At 32.1% G+C, this 12,082-nt stretch overlaps 2 protein-coding genes across 9 annotated transcripts in view; one reads left to right on the forward strand and one right to left on the reverse strand.

The window, feature by feature from the left end:
* LOC114333799 (uncharacterized) overlaps nt 1-12,082 on the forward strand; it is an 84,089-nt gene that overhangs the window by 44,339 nt on the left and 27,668 nt on the right. The gene's annotated exons all lie outside the window — the stretch shown is intronic.
* LOC126885658 (gastrula zinc finger protein XlCGF57.1-like) overlaps nt 1-12,082 on the reverse strand; it is a 118,233-nt gene that overhangs the window by 28,666 nt on the left and 77,485 nt on the right. For 3 of the 8 annotated variants that reach the window (XM_050652332.1, XM_050652335.1, XM_050652333.1), the window contains exon 7: nt 2,318-4,524. The exons of 2 other annotated variants lie outside the window; for them this stretch is intronic. In XM_050652332.1, the coding sequence (XP_050508289.1) occupies nt 3,095-4,524 (1,430 nt within the window). In that variant the 3' untranslated portion in view covers nt 2,318-3,094. Of the gene's footprint in view, nt 1-2,317; nt 4,525-12,082 lie in introns of those variants that run through there. 3 more of the 8 variants (XM_050652331.1, XM_050652330.1, XM_050652338.1) reach the window with 1 other exon arrangement.

Genomic DNA, 12,082 nt, shown 5'->3' on the forward strand with positions numbered 1-12,082 from the left:
CCCACGAGAAGAGGTGGTAGGTACTCACTCCCAGGGCAATATTTAACTGTGAGTGAAAGGACTAATTACAAGCAAGTGTTTAGTACTAAAAATTAATACTTATATTACCTGAGATATTCTTATCTGATTCCTTCTTCAAGTTTGTCAGATCAGAGGAGGTGGATAACTGAGTCTCTATATATCTTGGATTATCTTCAAAAAACTCTTCCTTAATTACAGCTTTTACTGCCTTAGCTAATAAAAATTAAGAATTACATTTCATTGTTTAGGACTAATTATTATTATTTGTGGTACTTGAATTACCCGCCGATATCGGATTCTCCATGTGTCTTTGGCCACATTCAATGGACTCTTTCTTAATTTCAATGTTAGATTCCATAGTTATTAAATAAACTGAACCCAAAATTCATTGGCGATACAAAAATCATAGTATTTTATATTTCATTTTTTATTTCTACCGTATTTGTTTTTAGCATAGACTTATGTAATGTGCAACATCTTCACGTCTGGTCCTCCCCTAAAAATTTGTATATGGGCGCCCATGAATCCAAGAAGTTGCACATATATATTTTTTGAGGTAGAATTCTATTGATGGACAAAAGAAATCATAAACCACCTGTTTAAACCCTTCTATAGTTTATTTTTTAACCAGGAGGAGTAAACTAAAAAGACAGATTCACACCCAAGAAAGTCACTAGAATAATAACCAAATACACTCCTCTTGGTTAAAAAAAAACAAGAGTGGAGGCGACAGATCAACGCAGAACCACACAAGTGGTGAAAACCTGCATCTATTAAGTGAAGTGAATATCTTATGAATATCTTGCATGGTGAAGCCGTCTATCAGCCTCTTTATATTCACGCTGCACAATTACTTTACAACTGGTTTAGAACTTCTGACCCTTCGACGTGCTGTCAACTATTAAGAAATTCCATAACATTTTGGTGGCTCACGCATGCATGCTATTGTAAGTATGACCTCTGGCAATTCTTAACCTTAGTCAATTTTTACATTTTCCTTTATTAATTGGGTTATACATACTTATTATTTTAGGGCTTTTAACACTGATGATGGATTATTTGTTAATCCGAAAACGTTTTGTTAATTTGATGTAACCCTTATTGGGGTCTTTTAAATATACCTACCTTTTACAAAGGATTCAATATTTTTGTGACATATGACTTATGGTATACAGCCAGCTACAGGAATTTTATTTTCCTCGTGGATTTTTCTCTTATGTACATCCAGAGAAAGTTTATGAGCAAACTGCTTTAAACAAATTTTACACTTGTAAGGTTTTTCCCCAGTGTGCACTCTCAAATGTACTTTCAAATGACTTGCTTTACTACATTGCTTAAAACAAATTTCGCACTTTTTTCGCCTGTGTGAACTTTCTTATGAACATCCAGAGAAGGATTATGAGCAAACTGCTTAAAACAAATTTCACACTTATAAGGTTTTTCCCCGGTGTGCAATCTCATATGTACCTACTTTCAAATGACTTGCTGCAATAAACTGCTTTAAACAAATTTCACACATGTAAGATTTTTCTCCATTGTGCACTCTCAAATGTGCTTTCAAATTAGTTGTTCTAGTAAACTTCTTAAAACAAATTTCACACTTATAAGGTTTTTCTCCTGCATGTGTTGTCACATGTCTTTTTAAAACCCCTGAGTCGGTAAACCTTTTCAAACAAATTTCACACTTGTAAGGTTTTTCCCCAGTGTGCAATCTCATATGTAATTTTAAATATCTTTTTTTACTAAACGACTTAAAACAAATTTCGTAATTGTTTTCGCCAGTGTGAACTTTCGTGTGGTCATCCAAATTTCTTTTTTCTGTAAAATGCTTAAAACAAATTTCACACTGGTACGGTTTTTCTCCAGTATGCACTCTCAAATATCTTTTCAAATTATTTGCTTTATTGAACTGCTTAGAACAAATTTCACACTTGTAAGATTTTTGTTCGGTGTGAACTATCATGTGGTTCTTTAATGAATTTCTTTGGATAAGTTGCTTAGAACAAATTTCCCAATTTATTTTTTCTTGATATCCGGATTTTTTCATATCCGGATCGGTCTGTCGCCACATTGATCCGGATATGGCAGGTTTCACTTTATTGCAAAAACGAAATTACTATCAAAAATGAAGCAAGATCGTTTAGAAAATCTTATCCTTCCATTCACTGAGCAAGAACTAGCTGTAGATCTACAATTATATTTAATAACCTTTTTCATATTGTGTAATTACTAAAAAAAAATAAATTCAAGAAAAATATTTTTTTATTTTACATTATCCAGAATTTTATATATGAGGCAAAACAATTGTTAACTAGAAGAGATACAAAGAATTGAAAAACTTTTTTATTTTTCACTTTGCTCCTGTAACATTTTTTAATATTGTAGAAAATGAAATTTATTATAAAGTTAGGGGGGTAGGGGCGCGAAAATTAGTGTCGGCACCCATATTAGAAATATGCTGCGCACGCCTGTGAGTATGAGTTTCCAAAGGTGATTTTAAATTACTTTTAGTAGTGATTTTATTAAGTATGAGTTCTTTAAATTAACTTTCTGAGAAAACTGCTTGAAACACATGTCGCACTTAAAAGGTTTTTCTCCAGTGTGCACTCTCAAATGTTTTTTCAAATCACTTGCTGTAGCAGACTGCTTTAAACAAATTTCACATTTGTGAGGTTTTTCCTCAGTGTGCCATCTCATATGCAATTTTAAATTTCCTGATTTACTGAACCCCTTAAAACAAATTTCACACTTGTAAGGTTTTTCCCCAGTGCGCAATCTCATATGCAATTCTAAATATCTTGATTTAGTAAACGCCTTAAAGCAAATTTCGCACTTGTTTTAGCCAGTGTGAACTTTCGTGTGGTCATCCAAATTTCTTCTTGCAGTAAAATGCTTAAAACAAATTTCACACTTGTAAGGATTTTCCCCAGTGTGCACTCTCAAATGTACTTTCAAATCACGTGCAGTACCAAACTGGTTTAAACAAATTTCACACTTGTAATGTTTTTCCCCAGTGTGCACACTCAAATGTACTTTCAAATCACGTGCAGTACCAAACTGGTTTAAACAAATTTCACACTTGTAAGGTTTTTTCCCCAGTGTGCCCTCTCAAATGTACTTTCAAATAATGTGCAGTACCAAACTGGTTTAAACAAATTTCACACTTGAAAGGTTTTTCCCCAGTGTGCACTCTCAAATGTACTTTCAAATTACTTGCTGAATTAAAATGCTTAAAACAAATCTCACACTTGTGAGGTTTTTCTCCATTGTGCACTCTCAAATGTACTTTCAAATTATGTGCTTGAACAAATTGCTTGAAACAAATTTCACACTTGTAAGGTTTTTCTCCTGTATGTGTTTTCACATGTCTTTTCAAAACCCCTGAGTCGGTAAACCTCTTGAAACAAATTTCACACTTGTAAGGTTTTTCCTCAGTGTGCAATCTCATATGCAATTCTAAATATCTTGATTTAGAAAACGCCTTAAAGCAAATTTCGCACTTGTTTTCGCCAGTGTGAACTTTCGTGTGGTCATCCAAATTTCTTCTTACAGTAAAATGCTTAAAACAAATTTCACACTTGTAAGGTTTTTCCCCAGTGTGCACTCTCAAATGTACTTTCAAATCACGTGCAGTACCAAACTGGTTTAAACAAATTTCACACTTGTAATGTTTTTCCCCAGTGTGCACACTCAAATGTACTTTCAAATCACGTGCAGTACCAAACTGGTTTAAACAAATTTCACACTTGTAAGGTTTTTCCCCAGTGTGCCCTCTCAAATGTACTTTCAAATAATGTGCAGTACCAAACTGGTTTAAACAAATTTCACACTTGAAAGGTTTTTCCCCAGTGTGCACTCTCAAATGTACTTTCAAATTACTTGCTGAATTAAAATGCTTAAAACAAATCTCACACTTGTGAGGTTTTTCTCCATTGTGCACTCTCAAATGTACTTTCAAATTATGTGCTTGAACAAATTGCTTGAAACAAATTTCACACTTGTAAGGTTTTTCTCCCGTATGTGTTCTCGCATGTCTTTTCAAAACCCCTGAGTCGGTAAACCTCTTGAAACAAATTTCACACTTGTAAGGTTTTTCTTCAGTGTGCAATCTCATATGCAATTCTAAATATCTTGATTTAGTAAACGCCTTAAAGCAAATTTCGCACTTGTTTTCGCCAGTGTGAACTTTCGTGTGGTCATCCAAATTTCTTCTTGCAGTAAAATGCTTAAAACAAATTTCACACTTGTAAGGTTTTTCTCCTATATGTGTTCTTACATGTCTTTTCAAATTACTTGCGCTATTGAACTGCTTAAAACAAATTTCGCAAGTGTAAGGCTTTTGTCCTGTGTGAACTATCATGTTTTCCTTTAATGAACTCCTGTGGGAAAGTTGCTTAGAACAAATTTTACAATTTGTTTTTTCTTCTATAGGTTGTTCCTTATCACATGAATGTACAAGTACTGTTTTCGTAGTTTCCGATGTGTTTTCATCTCCAAGAAAGCCTAAAAAGACGAAAATATATTTTTTATTTCAGACAAATCTAATGCAATAGAAAAAAAAATTGATAACGCAGTATCTTAGGGCTGAACTGAAATACACTAAATTTTGGACAATCTAAATTTTACTTTTTCTAAATATTGTTATGTTGTTCTGTGAGTTCAGAGATTAATGTCCAGTTGCACCAACAAATAAAGGATTGATTTGAATTGCCCGTTTACTTATTTTAAAATATAATTGTCAAAAAACTGTCAAATTAAAAACAGAAATTTTAAGGATTCTCCCAAAAAATATTAAATTTTAACCTTTTTCGAAAGAAAAGTGTTTTTTCGGAAAATTTAATATTTTTCGGGAGAATCGTTAAAATCTCTGTTTTTAATTGACAATTTTTGACTATTATTATATTTTAAAATAAACGGGAAATCCAAATAAAAAAATCAATCGTTTATTTGTTGGTGCAAATGGACATAATATGTGAAGCACATCGTGATTTAACTAATTTTATTTAACTCAAAAACTCAATTACAAATATCACATTATCAATTGCATTAATAGATCGCTTAGAAAACAATTCGTACTGAATCCACAACGAAACAAAAGAATTTTTCCTGTAGTTGGCTGTATACCATCAATCACAAAAATTTAAGGGGATAGCCGCAAATTTTCGGCTCCAGTGCTATTTAGATGGATTATTTTTTTTCGAATCCTAAGAAAACTAATAAGTATTTTTAAAAATTTTAAAATATTACCGTATCTTATGTTATTAGCTAGGGCCAGAAGTCCCTGAAAACTTCTATAATTATTTTAATAAATTAGAGGGGTGAAAAAAAGAGAAAATTTAGTGTGATTTTTAATTTTAAATATCTCGTTCAAAAGAAACTTTTTATTTATTCTAGGGGACTTTCCGCCCTCGGTAATAATTTAGTCTTTCATTCTGCATTTAAATTTTTCAAATATGATTATTAGTTATTTATTCAAAGTTATTTATTGTTTATTATTTATGGAAGATCTAAGTAGAGAATACACCAGGATATATTCTGTGATCCAAGTGTTTTGTTGTTAAAGATGTTCAAAATTTATCTAAGAGTTCCATATACCCTATTCCACGAACATACGCCTGTTTTGGATTACTTCGACAACGAATATTTTACTGTGCAAAATAAGAAGAACGAAAGTAAATTGCAAATTACATTGTTGTTTATTGGAATAATTATTAGCGCCATTTACTTTCGTACTTCTTATGTTGCACAGTAAAATATTTGTTGTCGAAGTAATCCAAAACAGGCGTATGTTCGTGGAATGGCCCATAGTAACAATATATTATTAAAAAAATCACTTTGTCACTTTTCCTATTTTCTCGATTAAGTATTAGTTTTCATTGTATAGTATATAAATTATCATAATCACTGAACACATAGTGAAAAAATTATCTTATTAATTAACTGAATTAATAATTTAAGCGATTATACAAGTAACAGTTATCCAAAAACATTCAAAAGCCATCTCTAAGTTAATGATGGCAATGACATTGTCAAGTAATGTTTACATATCGATGGCTTAGTGTGAAAACCTCGTATCTCATTTTTTTCGAAAATGACATTTTGGTGGTTTTAGTTTGAAAACCTTGTATCTCACGATTTACAACTGTTAGAAAAATTCCAAATACACTAGCACTAGACTATTTTCTACAGCCGAAAAAAGAAACCGCATAAATCAGTTGCTCTCTTGATTTAGTGTGAATACCACGTATATTTATAACCAAGACTTTGATACTTAATTTGGAGTGTTTGTTTGAGAGATTCGACTTGCAGAAATGTTTTTTGTGAACAACAAAAGGTAGTCCGGCATATAGGAACACTTTATGAACCTTAAATCAAAAGATTTGTATTTGGAGGTGTGCAGTAAGCTATGAAAAATGAAAACCTCGTAAATAATAATAAACACAACCTCATTTGAGATGAAAAACATGTATATCAAGATATACGAGGTTATCATAGTTACTTGGGCAAAGGCTCTATATACTGCAAGGATATTTACGTGTTTTTCATAGTTAATATTTGTATTTCCAATTTAATAGCAACATTTAACACTTTTAGCTCTGTGCCAATATCCGATATTTGTCTCAATGTGCTCGAATTAAAAATACGTAACGTAATTTTTGTTTTTAGGTTATATTATGCAGAAAATCAGTTTTTTGCCTCTCCTGTAAAATTGTAATTTATTGAGATACGAGGTTTTCACACTAAGCCATCGATATCCATACCAGTGAGAATGTTACTACATGTAATTTGCCATGCAAAGAAAGAAAAGTAGGGACAGCCGTAAAATATTTGTGCGTTTGGAAAAGGTATATAAATTTATTAAAATCCCTTTAAGGGCTACATCTCGGAATATTTTCGATATTTAAAAATATCATCGGTGTTTATGGTTTATTTTTAAACCAATAGGAGTAAACTAAAAAGACAGATTCACACCCAAGAAAGTCACTAGAAATATCACCAAATACATCTTCTTTTTTGGTTGATCATGTCGGCCCTCAACGGTATTCCATAAATATTAATACGTCGCTAAAGAGTTCTAAAAACTACTGATTTTTATACAAGGTGTCCCAAAAGTAGTGGAACTGTCGAATATTTCGCGAACTAAACATCGGATCGAAAAACTGAAAAATACGTGTTCAATCATTTTCAAAAATCTATTCAATGACACCAAACACCAACCCCCACTACACCCCCTGGAGGTGTGGTGGGGGTAACTTTAAAATCTTAAATGGACACCCCCAGTTTTTCTTGCAGATTTTAATTCGTTACGTAAAAGTAAGCAACTTTTATTCAAGACATTTTTTCGAACTGTGGATAGATGGCGCTATAATTGCGAAAAACGATTCATCCTGATACCATAGGTAAATTATAGAAAAGGTCTAATATCTCACGAAATACACTTCCAAATGAGAAACTAAAAAACAGATTTTTAATCTTTTTCGAAAAACTTTCGAATAACCCTAAACGTGACTCTCCAACCCACCCCCTGGGGGTGGGGTGGGGGGTAACTTTAAAATCTTAAATAGCAACCCCCACTTTTGATTACAGATTCGGATCCGTCACGAAAAATTAAGCAACATTTATTCGAAACATTTTTTAGAATTGTTAATAGATGGCGCTTTAATTGGAAAAATACGATTTTTTAGCGCCATCTATCAGAAATTTTAAAAAATGTTTCGAATAAATGTTGCTTAATTTTTTATGGTGAATCCGAATCTGCAATAAAAAGTGGGGGTTGCTATTTAAGATTTTAAAGTTACCCTCCGCCCCACCTTCAGGGGGTGGGTTGGAGGGTCATGTTTGGTGTTATTCGATAGGTTTTCGAAAAAGATTAAAAATCTGTTTTTTGGTTTCTCATTTGGAAGTGTAGTTCGTAAGATATTAGACCGTTTCTATAATTTACCTATGGTATCAGGATAAATCGTTTTTCCCAATTATAGCGCCATCTATCCACAGTTCAAAAAAATGTCTTGAATAAAAGTTGCCTACTTTTACATAAAAAATCAAAATTTGCAAGAAAAACTGGGGGTTTCCATTTGAGATTTTAAAGTTACCCCCACCCCACCTCCAGGGGGTGCAATGGGGATTGGTGTTTGGTGTCATTGGATAGATTTTTGAAAATGATTGAAAACGTATTTTTCAGTTTTTTGATCCGATGTTTAGTTCGCGAAATATTCGACTGTTCCACTACTTTTGGGACACCCTATATAAAAGCAGACTAGAAATCTAAAAATTAAAGGAATAACACAGAAAACACAAAAAATCGCCGATATAACTTAATTAACCTATGAAATGAACATACTGTCAAAATTTTATAAATGTCATTAGTGTCAAAATTTTATAACAGTGGAGTAAACTTGCCTGAGATTGGACCAATTACAAACAAGCATTACAGTGCGGTAAATTTGAATCACTCCTCTTGGTTTAAAAACAAACCATAGAACTAGTTGATCACAAGCTGAGCCACCAAAGAAATACCAGGGTATGAACTCTTTAAATTACTTAAAATTCCATAGAATGTGTAACGGTCCACCCGTTATAATATCATTTTTAGCGCTGTAATTATTTTTAAAAAATTTATTTTCTCTTGACCGCTTAATCAATTTCTTAATTTTCTCGTAAAGGACTTCTCATGTGACGTCACACTGTATGGAACATAGTTGTTGAACCGTTCCTTGTCATTTAATTCGTGTTCCGTGAGAGTTTGACGTTTTCCTTGCTGACTGTGGGAGGAATGAGAGACACTTGGCCGGTGGCTGCGAGGTTGACAGGTTGGTGTTGGTAGTTAGTACCATAGAATGGCGGTTAATTTCATCAAAATTAATTTTTATTTCAACTAAGTTTGAAAGTATAGTAAAAAGTTACCACCACTTGTTTCCTGGAGTAAGGATGGGAGTACCATCAGTGGAAGAGGAATAAAAAAATTAACCGTTTTTTCTAATAATGTTTTTAGTTTTTAGTCTAATAATATATGAAATAGTTGGTTCATTGTTAAATTTTCTTAGCCAGCCCTTAGGTGAAGGATGTAGATTATTTCGATCTTTATATTATCTTTATCTTGATCTTTTATATTAATGTGGTTTTTTGGTTTTACATAACCAAACATTTTTGAAGTCCTCAAATTAATATTGGAAATAATTACCATTTCTCTGTACGTTTTATAAATTTTTATAAATTCTATATATTTTTACAGATATTCCCTCAGATAAATCATATTCAAACTTCACATTCATCATTATTTGTTCATGTTTTCAAACTCAAAATAGTTCAAGGTTACCTGAGATTAGTTTTTGTTCCATTTTGAAAGGTTGTTTTTTTCTATGTTATTGCTTCTAAAAAGTTTTCCTCGATCATTTCTTCTTCTCTTTACTTTTGTTTACCGGTTTATATGAGAAATCAAACGAAGTATATGTTTTTAGCCATTTGGAAGAAAGCTAACCCTCATGTGAAGTCGTACCCACCTTGACCACCTAGGGAAGCCACCTTGACCTTATTGCAGCCACCGCCAAGTCAACCTGGGAGTATGTCATTGGGAGCAAGCTTTGGGGAGCATTCCAGCTCAATTTTCGTCTTCGCACCTGGGTCTACAGGAGGCATGATTTTGCATCATCCTGATGCTCATTTCTGAGGATGCATCAGCAACCTCTTTAGGAGTCGTTTGGGAACAATTAGTGTGGTGATAAGAGTAACTGGGGTTTTTATATTTCAGACATTTATGTGATACATTATGTTTATTAATTACTTTTTCAGATTTAGCGTACCTTTTTTTATATGACATACTTGTATACATATGACATATTTGAATATTAATATTTGGTTCCCAAACTATTGTAGCTTTGGTAAGTTACTTGTGTACACAAAGTAATAAGCCTAGAAAATTAGGTTTTTATATTTTATTATTGGTTTGATATTTATTTTTTGTAATATTACTTGCTTGTTTCCCAAATATTTTCTTATTTATTCGCTTTATTTCATTTGTTCGGTTAATTCGTCGTTACTTTATTTTATTGCATTTGCTCGGGTAATTTTGGTCATCGTTTCGGTATTTATCTTAACTTCATTTCTATAACTTTCATTCATTGTATATTTAACTTTGCTTAATTCATTTAGTATTTTCCCTTAGTTAGGCTCATGCCTATTTATATATATTTATTTGCATTATTTTCATCTTTGTCGGTTTCAATTCAGTTGTACGTAGCAGGCGTACTATAACCATTTGGTAGAAGACTCATGTTAGTTGTACCCTATATGTAAGAGGTATTTATATAATTTTGTAATAGATAACATTATTGTAGTTATCTCAAATATAACTTTTTGTATAACTTATGTCATTTTAGAGTCACATGATATGCACTTTGTGTAACTCAGAGATTGTCAAAGATCTAGTAGTTATTTTTAATAAATATTTACTTATTTTGTATATCAATTATTTTATTACTCCTTTATGTTCATTATTACAGGTTTGATATATCTAATATTTGACAGCAGTATAAGATACCTGGGAAAATGATCGAAGATCATTTTCATGGTGCCCATGATTTGTTAGATTTATTTATCTTGTTCGTCTTTAGAAATTATTCATCTTCATTCCCTTTCAGTACCTTATTCTTATTTTATTATTTCACCTTTTAGTCATCATTACTATCTACATAGAGCTACTGTTCTTCGACAGGCATGCAAACGAGCCGTATCCATCCTTGAGTGTCAAGTTGTTCTCTTGTATCTCTTGCTAGCCAACTCTATTCAGTTTGCCTCTGTCTCTCCATACTTCTACTGCTATCCCTATTATCCCTTTTAATCCCCCTTTCTTCATTACTACTACAAAGTAGTATTTTTTCCTACTACGGCTTCACCGCTGAAGCCCCTTCATTTTTATTTCCATAAGAGCCCCAACTATTTAGTTATTTAGTTCTCTTCTCTTTTTTTTCCTTACTTCTGTTGGGGTATATCTTTCTTTTTACTTTCACTCCAACAGAAGTTTTCTTATTTTTGTTACAAATGGATAACATTTATAAAGAATTAGGCCCTTAGGCACAGCATGACACCCCCATTGTATGGGTTGCTAAACAGGTACTAAACCTGTCACAATCATAATCATAATCATAAAAGGAACAAATAAAAACATACTGAGACAAAGAGAAAAAAAAAAAGAATGTGTGTGTACTTTGTATGCACGTAAGAAGTTATACTTCTATTATAATATAATCTAACTTCATATTATGATTTCAATGAAATCAATATACCTATCTACTTTAAACAGTTTTTGTGTATTGTATTTAAATATTAAACTAATTTTAGAAAGAACAAAAAGGATACCAAAAATTAAAATAAAAAAAAGGATAAAACTTTGTCAGGATTTGAACAGGGAACCTCTCGATCCCTAGGCGAATGCTCTACCGATCAGCTACCACGGCTTTACTATTACAATCTCGGTGAGAGATACTTTAAATGAAAATAAACATTTTCAATAATACTTATTAGGAGGAAGACAAATCCACAGACATAAAAATTATAATAAATACAGGGTGTTAGTAAATAAGTATGAAAAATTTTAAGGGCTAATTCTACATGAAAAATTAATGCCAGTTTGCTCTATAAACATATGTCCGCAAATGCTTAGTTTCGGAGATACGGGGTGTTGAAATTTTTATTTCAAACTGCCAATTTATTTATTGCTCTAAGACCAGTTGAGCTATGAAAATGAAATTTGGTGAGTTTTAGGAGGTAGTTATTATGAATTTTTTGACATACAATTTAGAATTTTGTATTCATCATTGGCGCGCCTACGGGCAATGGTCTGAATTTTTTTAAAGAAAAAAATAGTACGCCACTGAGATATTTCGAATTAAAAATTATTTTTAAATTCCACGTCTAATTTATGATAAAGAACCTTTCCTCCCTTTTTTTCATATGATGCACCGTTTTTATGCAGAAAAATAAAACATATTGGCGCGTATTTTCCATTTCTTAATACATCATCAAGAACTATCGAATATAATAATACTAAACTAGAACAATAACA

Source organism: Diabrotica virgifera, chromosome 5, assembly GCF_917563875.1.
Source record: "Diabrotica virgifera virgifera chromosome 5, PGI_DIABVI_V3a".
Classification (NCBI taxonomy): Eukaryota; Metazoa; Arthropoda; class Insecta; order Coleoptera; family Chrysomelidae; genus Diabrotica; species Diabrotica virgifera.